Raw genomic sequence first — 17367 nt, 5'->3', positions numbered from 1 at the left:
TAGAGACTAACCAATTTATTTGAGCATGAGCTTTCGTGAGCTACAGCTCACTTCATGATGAAGTGAGCTGTAGCTCACGAAAGCTCATGCTCAAATAAATTGGTTAGTCTCTAAGGTGCCACAAGTCCTCCTTTTCTTTTTGCGAATACAGACTAACACGGCTGTTCCTCTGAAACCTAACATTTTGATATATTTCAATGTAATTAATTTTGTAAAATTTTGTTAACTGTAACTTACTATGGACTATTTTCTCCAGGATTGAATGCTTAATGGGAGATGGTATGAAGAGATAATAAAGCTCACTATGTTAAGCATTTTATTTCTCTCTTCATAAATTTCCACTTCTTTTCCCTTTTCACAGCTACTGTGTTAGACAAGATTTTCAGTAGTAGCCAGGATTCCACTATCTATTTTCTATTAGAAAATAAAGATCTGTTTACAACTCCAAATTTAACTTTTCGGGGAGGAGAAAAAAAGATCAGGTACCCTGAGCTACCATAAAGCATCTTAGATTATGATTATTAATCACATTTATGACAGTAGTACCTAAAGACCAACCAAGAATGGGTCCCCAAAGTGCTAGGCACTGTAGAAACAAAACAATAGACAGCTTGAACTCATAGGTCTATGCATTCACTTCCTCTTTATAGCCTGAAGACTTATTTCATTTGTACATGCTCTCCATCACTGCAGTCCTGGCTGTGAACAATAGAGAGTGATCCAAGAGGATTTCTACTAGTCAGGCACAGGCAGACCATCAACAGTCACCAATATTCAACCATCAAATCTCCATCAGCAGGGGGAAACAGTATTCTGAAGTTGCTCCTAAATCCTGGTTTCTATGCAGCCTGCTGCTACGAAGGCACTGGATAGATCCAGTTTAAGTGATGTTAACAAGAAGTTCAATATTTTTAGAAAGGATATTGTAATGTTATTTTTCTTATTTTTTAAAGTCGTCTCTTATTGTCTGCAATAACTCTGTGGATGCTCAAGACCAAAACATATTCCTTTACTGAGATTCCATTTCCCTTATCCCACATTCATGCCTACTACACGCTGGTTTGTTTTTGCACATGAGCATTGGGCTGAAAGTATTGAAATTCTGTCATACATAGAGTATTTAAACATTCGTTTTGGCAAAACTACATGGATGAAATACATGGATTTTGGAACCTACATAGAAAAGTACACAGGAACTTTGGTCTTATATTACAAAAAAAAAAAATATATATATATATATATATATATATACACACACACACACACCTTTAAGATGAAAACAGTACTTATAGGAAAAAGGTTTTAAACAAATACTTAACATCCTAATGTTCTTCAGAATAGACTAAAGGACCGGATTTACTTACATAATAAGTCTTCTGTTCAGGAACCAATATTTCCGTCTGTTTCTGTCGTATCCAATGGGTTCATGTCGAATATATGGTTTATTTTTTTGGATTTCAGCAACACAGTCAGTTACACCAGGCACCTTATGTGCTACACAGACCTCACACTGCCATTCGTCCTCTGGTACCTCTTCAAGAGGTGGTTTCACACACTCTAAATGGTACACAGCTGAGCAAGTTTCACAGCAAAGCAAATCCCCCAGTTTGTGACAAACCCTACAGTGATCATCATACTGGATAACACCTTCGGACATTAGCTCCTCACGTGCAATGTTTGTTGTAAGAAACTGATCTACTAAGAACTGTAGAACTTTGATTTTATTCTCTACTGGTCCATAAGGATAATCCTCTGCCTCTTGATAAGGAAGAACATGATGGTATTCCTTGTCACTCTCACAATATACCCGCAGAACCTCTGGCCACGTCATTCCATCTATGAAATACAAAGTGGAATTAACGCTATCTTTGAGGTCAGCAGGTCCAAAGGTAGTATTTGAAGTGTCTTCTTCTCGTAAAACTGCTTTTAAAAGCACTATATGCATCTCTGCCATAAGTGTGCATTGCTCTTGACTTACCAGAGCAGCACAGAAGTCCTCAAAACGAAAAGGAGACAGGCGTAAAACAGTGCCAAAGTTCCGTAGTACCTCATAGATGGCAATAACATTCATTATATGCTCATTAGGCACCATTAAGTCCTCAGAGGATTTAGGAAACTCAAGGAGTGGTATGTCTTTTTCTTCCAATATTGGAGAACGTGGACGATGCACTCTTTGTCTTCTTCTACCTGTAAATAAAAGTAACAGTAAGAGTTTTGCTAATCACAAAACAGTATACTTGAGTGTGCCTCCTATGAACAGACTTCACGTGTAAAATTTTCCTTCAGAGCTACTGGAAATTAAATCTTCATGTTTTATCAGCAGCTGCACTCAGCTAAATGTAGTATTTCTCCAATTACTCCCAGTATTTTCACCCTACCCTTATATTTAAGAGTACTAAATAAAATTACTTCACAAGTCTAGATCACAAGTCTCACTTCACACTCATGTTTAAACTTCAAATTTTTAATACTCATGAAATTGTTTTTAACTTTAATCTAAATCTGACATCTAATTCTTAAAATAAAATGTAAAATCCAGACTGAGTATTCATATTGGCAAAGTAAGCAGAATCAGAAACCTAAATAAATTGAAAACAAGTAGACAAATGCCCTCAGCACCCAAAACACTGATAGTTTCTCATTTTAATTCAGTATGGCTAGCTGTTTTGCCAAAGCTTTCAGTAAAATTTCCTATCTCTGAAAGCTTTTAATTCTTAATTGATTTTTATACTTAATACGATTCTTCAAATTGACATTTTATTCAAATGAAACTGGAGTACTAGCAACAAACCACATTGCTATTTGCCTACTCAGCAATGGTGTACAAACACTTTGTGGCAAGTGGGTGTCTTCAACTATCAGTTTCTACAGAAACTAAGTTTTTTCTTTAAAAAAATTAAGTTTCCAGCCCACATGGTTGTGAAGGAAAGCTTCCAAATACGTACTGATGTCCCGTCTTCCTAAATTTGGAAACAGATACAATGCTCTGCTATTTTGCCTGTCTATAATCAACTGAAGAGTAAAATTAACAGGAGTTTGATCAGCATCTCTATTGCTAATGAAAATTTATGCCAGTGGTGAAACTGATCAGTATGTCAATTTCACTGCAGCTGCTTGGGGAAGACAGAAGTACCAGAGCCAAACACTGTAGGTTACTTACTGGGGAGGACATAAAGAGAGAATAGGCAAGGAGCAGATTAGCAAAGACCCACCCCTAACTTTCAGGAAACTCTGGAACGGAGAGCTTTCTTTTGTTTTTTGCAATCAGGAGACAATTGGGGTTTTCAAATTTACTGAAAATGGAGTCCCAGTCAGGGTTGAGTTAGAGCACCCTCTCCTTTTACAACAGGTGGGAACTGCGGATAAATTGGCTTTCTAACCAGAGTACTCCCTCTGGCCATTGCTGGTGGTTCTTTTCCCCCTGCCCCTCTCTCTCTCACACACACATACACACCCACCCCTAAAATAAAAAGATCTATACTTGATCTTCACTTCTGGCTTGTCAGTATCTGGTAAATGTTTAAAACCATGCTTTCAATAAAACAGAAAAGGACCTCTCCTTAGAAAGTTTCCAGCCTCAGAAAAATTAATCTTATGCCTTTTCTAATTATCAGAAGCCAGTGCTGATCCTAAGAACGCCAAAGTAATATTTCAGTTTCCTTAGATTTAGAGGGAAGGTCACTCTTCAGGGAAGCATCCTAGAAAAGGGGGAGGGAGGGGCAGGACAGGGGAAATCCCAGCTCACCTAACCAATCAGAAAAGCTATTCAACACACACAGGAAAACCAGGCATAATCAGCACAGCTTTCTAGAACGGGAGCAATGTCACAAGATTTTTCTTTAAAAAAAATATCATAAAGAAGGATAAGGAATGTTTATTCTTTACATGGTGCTACAGCAGTTTTTTTAAAAACCTACAAATATGTTCAATGTTTACTGGGTTAATTTAAAAGGATTCAACTACAGGTAATTGTTTTGGAGATATTAGATTGAGTATTCAGATGAACTCACCAAAGCTGTTAGAGCTTTTAAACTCAGTAAAGGGTTAGGCATCCAGACAAGTGAATATTAACTTAAAAATCAAAAAAGACTGAAAAGAAAACCTAATTTTAAAAAATGTGTCTCTTTCATTCAACACAGCAATCTTGTAATCTTGCTGTATTTTAGCCAATAACTCAGCAACTGTCAATATGTAAAAGGAACAGTTTGAGCTGAACTCTGTTGCCAGAGTTTCTTTACAGGGAAAATCTAAACAAAAATAAATGAGAAAGTGAAATTATCCACAAGGATAATTCCAATTACAGGTAATAAATTAGATGCATTTTCCAATGATCCAATTAAAACAGACAGTGCCATATAAAACTTTATATAAAGTTTTGTATTTATAATATTAAACCTCATGGGCTAAAATCAGAGTTTATACAGAAGTTCAAATTGACCCCAACATTTGAAAGTCAAGATGGATTCTTTCCTTCTTGTGTATTGCCACCAGTGAGAGGTCAGGCAGGCCAAATTATGTCCTCAGTGACGACCATTGTTCAACCCCACTGTCTTCAAATGGTTTTCACTGGTGTAAGTTATCGACCCTGTAATTGAAAGAACTAATCACTAACAAAAGCAGATATCCATCAGCCATAGGGTTTGACAGAGAGATGACTGAATGAATACATAAAAGGACAGAACTGTTGAGTTAGAGGGTGCCATTTTTGCAGGGTTTTTTCAGAGTAGAATACATTTTAAAGCAGCACCCAAACTTTAAGGTGGTATTAAAGAGAAAAACTCACAATTAACAAAAATACAAAACAAAAAGAAACATCTATTTTTAATGAGCGTTATGTTCCATAAAAGATGATTTGACAGATAGTTCCATTACAGGAATAGTAAATCAAGGGTTGAGCCAGTACAGAAAGAGGATAACAGACTCAAAATAATTACTATATTAGGTAAATTGCTCCCAACCTTAAAGTAGTTATCTAATTTCAAGTTTAATACATTTACTTTATAATGTGAATGAAAATCTTGTGCAACATTTGAACTACACACTCTGAAAGGATAATACAGTATAAAAGATGAACTGCCAGATGTTTCCATTATAGAAGAAATAAATCAAGATTGAGAAGTGTATAAAAATAAATTTCCAAGTTTAGTTAAGCTACAGTTACTCTGCGGAAAATGGAAGGAGGGCATATAATCATTCTTTCAGTAAACAGCTGCACAAGTCAGTGGAAAATGTTTAAACATGGCAGACACAGCAGAACATCGGGATTTCACAGCTACAGATACAAAATGCTGTTGGCAGCAAGAATATGTAGAATAATTCATTCCTTCTATTGTTGGGATTCAGAATTCTTTTAGGCTCAAACTTGAAAGTCAGTTTGAAGAAGACACTCAGCAACGACAAAAGAACATGCATTTCCTTGGAATTTATCTTAGACTCCTGAAACTTACTTCTGATTCCCGTGGAACAATCTGGAGAATAACCCAGTAGCTGTGGTCCTATTCAAAATTTTTTTCACTGAAACGTTCAACCAAATGCAAGGGAATCTACTAACAAATGTAATTTTTGCTGCCCAAGTTTTGAATTAAAAGAGCTCCTCTATGTACTATAAAGGTGGCCACAGAAGAAGAGTAAGAAGCCCAAAGAGAGAGAAAGATAGGTCTGGATCATCTTCAATGTTGACTTAAAATCATCAGGCTTTCAAAATATGAACTCTGTACTCAGAGTTCAGAAGTGAACTAGAAGAGGATATGACTGGCTAGGAGACTGGAGAAAACTGAAGGCTTCACCCTGACCCCTCAGATACTTAGATTGAGCTACATTTCTCTGATTCAGTTGTGTATTCCCAGCCTAAGAGGCAAAATTGATATATATCATAAATAAAGACAATCAAGTGGAGCATTCCTAGCCTTTCCTGTCATGGTGAAAAAAAATTATTTTTTTTTAAGTACTTTGAGGAGAAACTGCTGGTCTCAAATGCAAAGAAAAAAAGCTTATAACTGGTCAAAATATGGAGAAGCCTTACAATGTATTTACCAAAATGAAGCACTTCAGTTCAGCATATGAAATAATGCACCAGTTACAGTTATATTCTTCCCATCATGCTCCAACTTCTACTGAAAATCTATTTATATAGTGGTACACACACTGTGGTCTCCGATGACCCTCAGAAGAAGTAAAATACCAGTTACATTACTTCTCACACCTGCTTCAATTATTAAACTGAGCTCTTAACTTCAGGACATAGGTTGCAATTAGCATTCAAGTATCTTCTGACACCTCTTTGCCTCTAGTTTGCCTTGGTATAAAGCAGAAAGGGGTAAATTGCAATAAATCTAAGGGGTGGCAAATGAGCAATGATAGGTCACATTATGCAATATTAAATTCACATGCAGTATGCACCTAATCAATTTCCTGTGTTACAATTTTATAAATTGCCTGTTTACAGCCTAGCATACCTGGTTCTCCTTTACACTACTTCAAATTCCACTTCAACTAATACCATTGTAAAACACACATTATTTGACAGCCTCTCCTTAAGACCTCAGAGCCATCTCTCTCAGCTTAGGCACACTTTGTTTTGACAGGTTTCAGAGTAACAGCCGTGTTAGTCTGTATTCGCAAAAAGAAAAGGAGTACTTGTGGCAACTTAGAGACTAACCAATTTATTTGAGCATGAGCTTTCGTGAGCTACAGCTCACTTCATCGGATGCATACCATGGAAACTGCAGCAGACTTTATATACACACAGAGAATATGAAACAATACCTCCTCCCACCCCACTGTCCTGCTGCTAATAGCTTATCTAAAGTGATCATCAAGTTGGGCCATTTCCAGCACAAATCCAGGTTTTCTCACCCTTCACCCCCCCACACACAAATTCACCCTCCTGCTGGTAATAGCCCATCCAAAGTGACAACTCTCTACACAATGTGCGCCATTTCCTGCACAAATCCAGGTTCTCTCACCCCCTCACCCCCCTCCAAAAAACTCACACACAAACTCACTCTCCTGCTAGTAATAGCTCATCCAAAGTGACCACTCTCCCTACAATGTGCATGGTAATCAAGGTGGGCCATGTCCAGCACAAATCCAGGCTCTCTCACACACACCCCCTTTTTTTTCCAGGGACACACACACACAAACTCACTCTCCTGCTGGCAATAGCTCATCCAAACTGACCACTCTCCAAGTTTAAATCCAAGCTAAACCAGAACGTCTGGGGGGGGTGGGGGTAGGAAAAAACAAGGGGAAATAGGCTACCTTGCATAATGACTTAGCCACTCCCAGTCTCTATTTAAGCCTAAATTAATAGTATCCAATTTGCAAATGAATTCCAATTCAGCAGTTTCTCGCTGGAGTCTGGATTTGAAGTTTTTTTGTTTTAAGATAGCGACCTTCATGTCTGTGATTGCGTGACCAGAGAGATTGAAGTGTTCTCCGACTGGTTTATGAATGTTATAATTCTTGACATCTGATTTGTGTCCATTTATTCTTTTATGTAGAGACTGTCCAGTTTGACCAATGTAAATGGCAGAGGGGCACTGCTGGCACATGATGATGCTACCAGCACTCCCAGCTACCTTCGAGACACCACTGACTTCCTGAGGAAACTTCAATCCATCGGTGATCTTCCTGATAACCCCATCCTGGCCACTATGGATGTAGAAGCCCTCTACACCAACATTCCACACAAAGATGGACTACAAGCCATCAAGAACACTATCCCCGATAATGTCACGGCTAACCTGGTGGCTGAACTTTGTGACTTTGTCCTTACCCATAGCTATTTCACATTTGGGGACAATGTATACCTTCAGATCAGCGGCACTGCTATGGGTACCCGCATGGCCCCACAGTATGCCAACATTTTTATGGCTGATTTAGAACAACGCTTCCTCAGCTCTCGTCCCCTAAAGCCCCTACTCTACTTGCGCTATAGTGATGACATCTTCATCATCTGGACCCATGGAAAAGAAGCCCTTGAGGAATTCCACCATGATTTCAACAACTTCCATCCCACCATCAACCTCAGCCTGGTCCAGTCCACACAAGAGATCCACTTCCTGGACACTACAGTGCTAACAAACAATGGTCACATAAACACCACCCTATACCGGAAACCTACTAACCGCTATTCCTACCTACATGCCTCCAGCTTTCACCCTGACCACACCACACGATCCATCATAGAGTGCTGGTAGCATAGGGCCTGAGGAGGGAGTCTACATAGCCAGACAATCCTGCTGTCAGGGTGCCAATGCCTGAGATGATGGGACGCCCAGGATTTCCAGGTTTATGGATCTTGGGTAGCAGATAGAATATCCCAGGTCGGGGTTCCAGGGGTGTGTCTGTGCGGATTTGATCTTGTGCTTTTTCAGGAAGTTTCTTGAGCAAATGCTGTAGTTGCTTTTGGTAACTCTCAGTGGGATCATAGGGTAATGGCTTGTAGAAACTCGTGTTGGAGAGCTGCCGAGCAGCCTCTTGTTCATATTCCGACCTATTCATGATGACAACAGCACCTCCTTTGTCAGCCTTTTTGATTATGATGTCAGAGTTGTTTCTGAGGCTGTGGATGGCATTGCGTTCCGCATGGCTGAGGTTATGGGGCAAGTGATGCTGCTTTTCCACAATTTCAGCCCGTGCACGTCGGCGGAAGCACGAAAGCTCATGCTCAAATAAATTGGTTAGTCTCTAAGGTGCCACAAGTATTCCTTTTCACTTTGTTTTGAGTAATTCAGCAATGTATACAGAGTGGCTTCCAGAACCAGGCAAGAAAAGCATACAAAAGTTGCAGAACATTTTAGGAAAGAACAATACCCAGCCATTTCTTATATGACTGGCTTAGCTGCATGGTATTTAGGCCAATCTTGGGCTTTTATACTATTTGTTAATATGGTTGGTGTTATATCCTCCCTCACAAAGCCTGAAGATTATGAGACAGACACAGAAGACAAGATGCACTGGAATATTCAGAAGATAATGTTACATGTGTGTAAACGTATTATTGTTAGTACATGTAGCACAGAACTGTAATAACAATAAGTCAGGAAAAAGAACGACAACTTTACAGAAAAGAAATCAAATAATCTAGTCTCTAATGAAGAATCTGTACTTTCTGGGTAAACTGTTCCTAAATTCTGCACCACTGTGGCAGCTTCATTTAAACTAAAATTAATTTATGATTACACATGAAATCAAACCAGGAGTACCACAGCCCATTTTGATATTAAATTCAATTTTACACCATCCCATATTTACAATATTCTATATATGTTTTTGTACTGACAATACATAATTACACTGCAGAATTTGTTACTGGTGAAGCTGAGAAGTTGGGCATTTGAAGAGGATGAACCTGGGACTTTTGGCACCTTCCGTGGCAAGAGAGAGTTTTGGACCATGGCACAACCACATTATATTTGTGTGTATGATTCTGATAAGCATCATCTATAGGTTTTGGAATTATTCCATTGAGATGGATAGTGCAGTTACCAACTCTCAGAGCTATTACATTCAAATTCTTTTTCAAAGAAAAAGGCTTTTAAAGATAAAAAATAAAAGCTTGGATTCTGAAGTACAATTCTGCAACAATGGTTGGATTCAACTTTCCAAAATCCGAATTCAGTTTATTTCTTCTTTTAGAATCTCAGGGAAGTCCCAATTTTTCAAAAGTAATTTCAGATATTTTACTTTAAGAATATGGATATTTTGATTTGTGACTTCAACTGGATACATCATTAATCACATGGATTTCTCAGTCTAAGAGATGAACAATAATTAGGGCTGCCGATTAATCGCATTTAACTCATGCGATTAACTCAAAAAATTAATCTTGATTAATCAGTTTTAATTGCACTGTTAAACAATAGTATACCAATGGCAATTTATTAAATATTTTGGATGTTTTTCTACTTTTTTAAAGATATTGATTTCAATTACAACAGTATACAAAGTTGACAGTGCTCACTTTATATTATTTTTATTACAAATATTTGCACTGCAAAAATGGCAAACAAAATAGTATTTTTCAATTCACCTCATACAAGTACCATCTCTATCGTGCAATCTTTATCGTGTAAGTGCAATTTACAAATGTAGATTTTTTTTGTTACATAACTGCACTCAAAAACAAAACGATGTAAAACTTTAGAGCCTACAAGTCCACTCAGTCCTACTTCTTGTTCAGCCAATTGCTAAGACAAACAAGTTTGTTTACATTTACGGGAGATAATGCTGGCCGCTTCTTATTTATAATGGCACCTGAAAGTGAGAACAGGTGTTTGCATGGCACTTTTATAGCCGGCATGCAATGTATTTACACGCCAGTTATGCTAAACTTTCGTATGCCCCTTCATGCTTCAGCCACCATTCCAGAGGACATGCTTCCATGCTGATGATGCTCATTAAAAAAAAAAAAATGTATTAATTAAATTTGTGACTGAACTCCTTGGAGGAGAATTGTATATCTCTTACTCTGTTTTACCTTCGTTCTGCCATATATTTCATGTTATAGCAGTCTCGGATGATGACGACCAAGCATATGTTGTTCATTTTAAGAACACTTTCACCGCAGATTTGATAAAACACAAAGAAGGTACCAATGTGAGATTTCTAAAGATAGCTATATCACTCAACCCAAGGTTAAGAATCTGAAGTGCCTTCCAAAATCTGAGAGGGATGAGGTACAGACCATGCTTTCAGAAGTCTTAAAGGAGCAACACTCCGATGCAGAAACTATAGAAACCGAACCACCAAAAAAGAAAGACAACCTTTCTCCTGGTGGCATCTGACTCAGATGATGAAAGTGAACTTGCGTCGATCCACACTGCTTTGATAGTTATCGAGCAGAACCCATTATCAACATGGATGCATGCCCTCTGAAACAGTGGTTGAAGCATGAAGGGACATACGAATCTTTAGTGCATCCGGCACATAAATATCTTGCAACGCCGGCTACAACAATGCCATGTGAACGCCTGCTCTTGCTTTCAGGTGATATCGTAAACAAGAAGTGGGCAGCATTATCTCCTGCAATGTAAAGCAACTTGTTTATCTGTGTGATTGGCTGAACAAGAAGTAGGACTGAGTGGACTTGTAGGCTCTAAATTTTACATTGTTTTATTTTTGAATGCAGTTCTTTTTTTGTACATAATTCTACATTTGTAAGTTCAACTTTCATGATAAACAGACTGCACTACAGTACTTGTATTAGATGAACTGAAAAATACTATTTCTTTTGTTTTTTACAGTGCAAATATTTGTAATAAAAATAAATATAAAGTGAGCACTGTATACTTTGTACTGTGTTGTAACTGAAATCAGTATATTTGAAAATGTAGAAAATATCCAAAACTATTTAAATAAATGGTATTCTATTATTGTTTAATCAGGCGATTAATCGCAATTAATTTTTTTTAATTGCTGGACAGCTCTAACAATAATATGACTACAGAGGGAGCATTTACATTATAACCCATTATTTTCAAGTATACACATCTCCCCAAAAGCTTCCCTTTGGGCTGAGATTTAAGATTGCCTTGCAAAACTGTTTGGCTTTTTTCTGAAGATGTCTTCCATGGTTAAGTTTTCAGACACTGAGATTTGACAATTTACTTTTTTTAAAAAAGTCTAACTTGTCATGTCTACACTGGGGGTTAGGTCAAAACTACAGCACTCTGGGCACAACGTTTTGTACAGTCATGAGCCATGTAGCTAGGTCGATCTATTTTTTAAATGCAGACAGGCCTTAGCCTTTGTCTATTTAAGAAAGTTACACCAACACTAAACGTAAGATTTTAAACCAATTTAGTTAAACTAGTACAAACCTGTGTGGACACTTATTTTGGTTTAAAACTAGGCTTCGCTTGGTTTAACTTTATTAATGCTAAACTAAAATAAACCACACAAACTGAATTAAAAAAGTGTCCACACAGAGGTGTGTATCAGTTTAAACTGTTCAAAAGCCAATATAAATTAAACTGGTGTAGCTTTCTCATGCAGACATGACTTTAGACATCTCTTTCTTCAGCTTTATTAAAAGATTTAAAAAAATCAGATCACATGTACACACTAACAGCTGTGTTCATAACAATTACACACTGAAATACATGCATGGGGCATGGTTATTTTGATGTCACCAATACATATGCATCAGAGTCAGATTTACTCCACTTCTATGTACCACTTCAAGTTCGCTATTTCCCTTACAGTCAGTTTATAGCTGTTTTCTCTCACATAGCAACAGAAAGGAATATTTTAAAAAAAGAAAGAAAACGTGATTGTAAAAACCACAACAAATTGTCAGAAGGACTCAGAAGCAGGTGTAATACCTGAAACTACTTTTCATTTTTTATTTTAGTTGGCTAGATTTCAAGTTGATGGGGTCTAAATTTAAACCTAACACTTAAAGAGTCATACTATTCATACTTTTGGTTCCCACAAAGAAGCAGGACTTTATTTCATGAGTAATGCATCCTTTCACAATTCATGCATACCCTTTCACCTAGTCCCTGAATCAAAATCCCACCAGCAAGGCCATTCTGGGTGAGCCCAATCAAAGCAGGAGCAGAACTCCACTCCTGCTCAACTCATGTTCCATGGCTTTCTAGTGATCTAGGGTATGCATGAGACCCTACCGCTCAGCAGCAGTTTCCAGATGAGAAAGCCTGATTTAGCAGCCCCTTCCCATTTTCTACTCTCTGACTGAGGAGACTGTTTATTCTTTAGTTTTAAATACAACCATGTAATTGATGAGGCACCAATTATTCAAGTATTAATAATGAAAGAGCATTCATATAAATCTAATATGCCCAGATCAGAAAGCTTTGACTTGAAGCATCAAGATAATTGGTGTGTTGACAAACACACACTTATAACTGCTCGACACAGAAGCTGTATAAGAATTCTGCAGCCACGTACTATAAATTTCTTAAATTCTTTTAACAAAATGACAAGAGATGGCTGCATGGTATGGTCACTATGCCAACAGATTTTCTAAATTTAAGCTATACACAGCCACAAGTTCTAATGAACTTTTGGAGGCCCCTAGAAAATAAATCCTCAATCCAAGAATGACATTTTGTAATATAGAGGCTCGATCCTCACAACCCTCAGTATGAGTAATGTATGAGAGGAATCTGGGATTGTCACTGGAGAGGCAGACTTACGGTTTATTGGTGCAGCACAGAAAAAAAATGTTGTTAACTTAGTGCAACCCCTTATTGTGTATACAATTCTACTGGTAGGAAGGAATTTTTACCAGTATAATATGTTTCACCAATCCCCACCATGACATCCAGTTCAGATCTAGGAATAAAGGGGCACTCTCTACCACTTAATCCTTGTTATTTTTGCTGAGATCATCATCAAAGCTGTCCATTAGTACCAACTTTGATGGATAAACATCTACATCACAAAATTCACCAAACAGGAATGGAACAGAGATCAAACTCATTTTACAGTGAACAATTAGCAAGCAGCCAACAATTTTGGTCACTGCTTCCTTGGGCTGGATTCAACCCATAAACCTAGATATTAGATAACATGTAACTCAATACTAACAAATGCATGGATTTGGGACTTCAGAAATCTTCATTCCAATAACAGGAAAATTGAATATTTATTTAAAGAGGGCATTCAAAGGTTTTTCAAGCCCACAACTGACTTTACAAGGTCCTTTAGAATTTTCCCTCCCCGACTGCTTTTCCCACGAACATCCACAACACACCTTTCGAGATTCATGGATCCCACACATGCCTATCACAACATGTGGTGTATCTCATCCACTGCACTAAATGCCCCAACAACAACTATGTCAGTGACACCAGACACTCACTATGCTCTCAAACCAACACCCTCCAAAAAATGAGAAAAGACAAAAAACAACTATCACCTGTGGGTGAACACTTCACAAAGCAATCACTCTATATCTGACCTATCAGTCCTCATCCTCAAAGGAAACCTGCACAATACTTTCAAAAGATGAGCCTAGGAGCTTAAATTCATTACTCTGATAGACACTAAAAATCGTGGACTGAAAAAAGGACAGTGGATTTATGGCTTATTACAACGATCTGTAACCCACTAACCCTCTCTTTTTGTCCTATGACTACAGAAGTGTTAATGGGCCACTCTACCCTAGATGGTCCCTTGCATATTGCAAGCATATTGCAAAATATGCTGACTACTTAGGCTGCTAAACAAAGTTTGGCACACCTTGCATTTTGCTGTGATGCTGGGAGTGCCTTTTCCAGACCTGAAGAGTAGCTTGAATGCTTGTCTCTCTCACCAATAGAAGTTGGTCCAAGAAAAGATACTACCACACCCACTTGTCCCTCTAATATCCTGGGACCAACACAGCTACAATTACATTGCATATATCTGTGTCACTGTGCCCATTCTTATCCCTATTTCTTTTATTTTATAACCCACAATAAGCACCCATTAGGTCTGTGAGCACTTTTCCAGTTAATTATTGTGTATTTTAATTGTAAAACAAATACAATAAAGACTAAATGATTCAATTATTCACCTGTTAATCAAAAACCAAGCTGTATCTTATATCCCATATACTGCCACTTCTAAATGTATTAGAAGAGATGGCCTTTGCAGCAGATCCTGAAAGTTAACAAAGGTGGGCTCTGGTGGGCAGGAAAGAAACAAATTCCAGTGGGAGGGACCTTCATGGAGAAGGCCTTCTCAGAAGCCCCCTCTTGTTTAAACGGAGTGTATTCCAGCTAACCACAAATGCAGTAGCGTCACACAAGGAGAAGCAATCTCTCAGCTAACCAGGTCCAAAACCAATTTGAAAGTTATAAAGAACCAACAAATTGAATTCCAATCAGAAGTCAAGGGAAGGTTTAAACTCTACTTCCACCAAAGACAGTTACTGCCATGCCTTAAATTGACCAAACATGATCTCGAGACCAATAGGAGCTGCTTCCAGCATCTGCTAGATCAGAAAGCTCTCAACTAATTTTAGTTTCTCTCCTCCAAAATCTTCCCCTTAACTTTCCTTGCCAATAGGAACAGCCAGGCCAGGTAAAATGTAAGTAACAACCACATACCACACAACAGAACCACTAACCCAGGAACTTATCCTTGCAACAAAGCCCGTTGCCAACTGTGCCCACATATCTATTCAGGGGACACCATCACAGGGCCTAATAACATCAGCCACACTATCAGAGGCTCGTTCACCTGCACATCCACCAATGTGATATATGCCATCATGTGCCAGCAATGCCCCTCTGCCATGTACATTGGTCAAACTGGACAGTCTCTACGTAAAAGAATAAATGGACACAAATCAGATGTCAAGAATTATAACATTCATAAACCAGTCGGAGAACACTTCAATCTCTCTGGTCACGCGATCACAGACATGAAGGTCGCTATCTTAAAACAAAAAAACTTCAAATCCAGACTCCAGCGAGAAACTGCTGAATTGGAATTCATTTGCAAATTGGATACTATTAATTTAGGCTTAAATAGAGACTTGGAGTGGCTAAGTCATTATGCAAGGTAGCCTGTTTCCTCTTGTTTTTTCCTACACCCCCCCCCCCCCCCCCCGATGTTCTGGTTTAACTTGGATTTTAACTTGAAGAGTGGTCAGTTTGGATGAGCTATTACCAGCAGGAGAGTGAGTTTGTGTGTGTATGGGGGTGGGGGGGATGTGAGAACCTGGATTTATGCAAGAAATAGCCCAGCTTAATTGTCATGCACATTGTGTAAAGAGTTATCACTTTGGATGGGCTATCACCAGCAGGAGAGTGAATTTGTGTGGGGGGGTGGAGGGTGAGAAAACCTGGATTTGTGCTGGAAATCACTTTAGATAAGCTATTACCAGCAGGACAGTGGGGTGGGAATAGGTATTGTTTCATATTCTCTGTGTATATATAAAGCCTGCTGCAGTTTCCACGATATGCATCTGAAGAAGTGAGCTGTAGCTCACGAAAGCTTATGCTCTAATAAATTGGTTAGTCTCTAAGGTGCCACAAGTCCTCCTTTTCTTTTTGCGAATCCTCCTTCAATTACCTGCCAAGACCTCAGTTCAGGGTTTTGTGTTATATCATCACCTTTTACAGAGGCCAGGAGACACATAAAAGAGCACATGGAACAAAAGGATGTTCCCTGTCCTATTAGGAAAAGGACCTCGTCAGGTTGTACAATAAAAAAAACAACCCAAGCCCATAATTCAGTATTCAGATCTTAGCAGGTGAAGAGTTTTGCAGCTCCAAGAAGAGGAGAGATTACTTGTTTGTATTTGGTGACAGTTCCCACAGAATCTTTCAAACAATGTAATGCATACATAACCCAGTCAGACTAGTTACATACTAAAATAAAACCAGGATTTTCTTCCAGATTTAGGGCCTGTACAGAGCATCTTCAACATGAAGGTTTATTCCCAATTAATAATGTGCTGCTCTGGAGGCATGAGGATTCCCTAGAAACAGGTGCTCTCCTCAGCTCCTACCTAGTAGGCATTCTCACTTTTCAATACATTGCCACGCTTAGTCAAAGAGAACCTTTTTTTAAAGATTTGTTTTTAACAGATATGAAAAGAGGCAGTTTTAAAGATCAGTTGATTGCTACACTATATATTATTTTGAGTTATCCAAGCTTCAGATAAAAGTGCTGTGCCACAGAACTTTTCATAGTTTGAAGAGATGATATAACTAGAGCTAGGCACAAACTAGATTTTCTATATCTAGGAAAATTCGCAATTTTGAGGGTTTTTTCAATCCAAAATGGAAAGAAAATTAAAAAACCATATTTCCTGTAAAATAATTTTTTAAAAATTGTTTTGGGTCATTCTTTTTATTTCACATTTTTATATTATATAATAAAAAAACAAAGAAGTCATTCTGAAAGGGAAAATCATTCTATTCCAAAGAGGTCGAAATGGAACGTTTCAACCTCACCAAAATACTTTTTCAATTTTTCTTTCAAAATGAAATTTCATACACCGAGACATGTTTCCAAAAAATGTTTCAGTTTCAACAAATAAGCATTTTCCGACAGAAAAACATTCAGTCAAAAAATTTCTGACCAGCTCTACTCACAACTATGGGACCAGTTTGGATGTTGCTATGCAAAAGGTGCACCTTTTTTCAGTTTCCTTATATTGCTTGAAAAAGAAATCAAGATTAGCCACAGAAATTGTACCAGCTTCCTATAAAACACCACACACCAAATTGTTTGTAGAACCGTGGCACAGACAGCAGGGATGAGACAGCAGAATATGGTCCTTTGACTGGAGCTTGAGCATCATTTTCTGGGCTCAATTTATGATTTATAGAATATTGCACTCCCCTGAGAGCCACTGAACCTGACCCAAACATACACCCCTCCCTTCCCCACCACTTA

General features: G+C 38.1%; 1 protein-coding gene across 11 annotated transcripts in view; it reads right to left on the bottom strand.

Annotated features, from left to right (window-relative positions):
* The window catches only part of BPTF (bromodomain PHD finger transcription factor), a 92532-nt gene that overhangs the window by 68459 nt on the left and 6706 nt on the right, over window positions 1-17367 (bottom strand). For all 11 annotated transcript variants that reach the window (XM_073310727.2, XM_078848474.1, XM_073310729.2 and 8 more), the window contains exon 2: window positions 1365-2187. In XM_073310727.2, coding sequence (XP_073166828.1) covers window positions 1365-2187 — 823 coding nt within the window. The remainder of the gene's footprint in view (window positions 1-1364; window positions 2188-17367) is intronic.

The sequence above is a fragment of the Lepidochelys kempii genome, chromosome 14, assembly GCF_965140285.1.
Source record: "Lepidochelys kempii isolate rLepKem1 chromosome 14, rLepKem1.hap1, whole genome shotgun sequence".
Lineage (NCBI taxonomy): Eukaryota > Metazoa > Chordata > Testudines > Cheloniidae > Lepidochelys > Lepidochelys kempii.
Note: the sequence above shows the minus strand (reverse complement) of the source record. Positions and strands in the feature narration are given on the sequence as shown.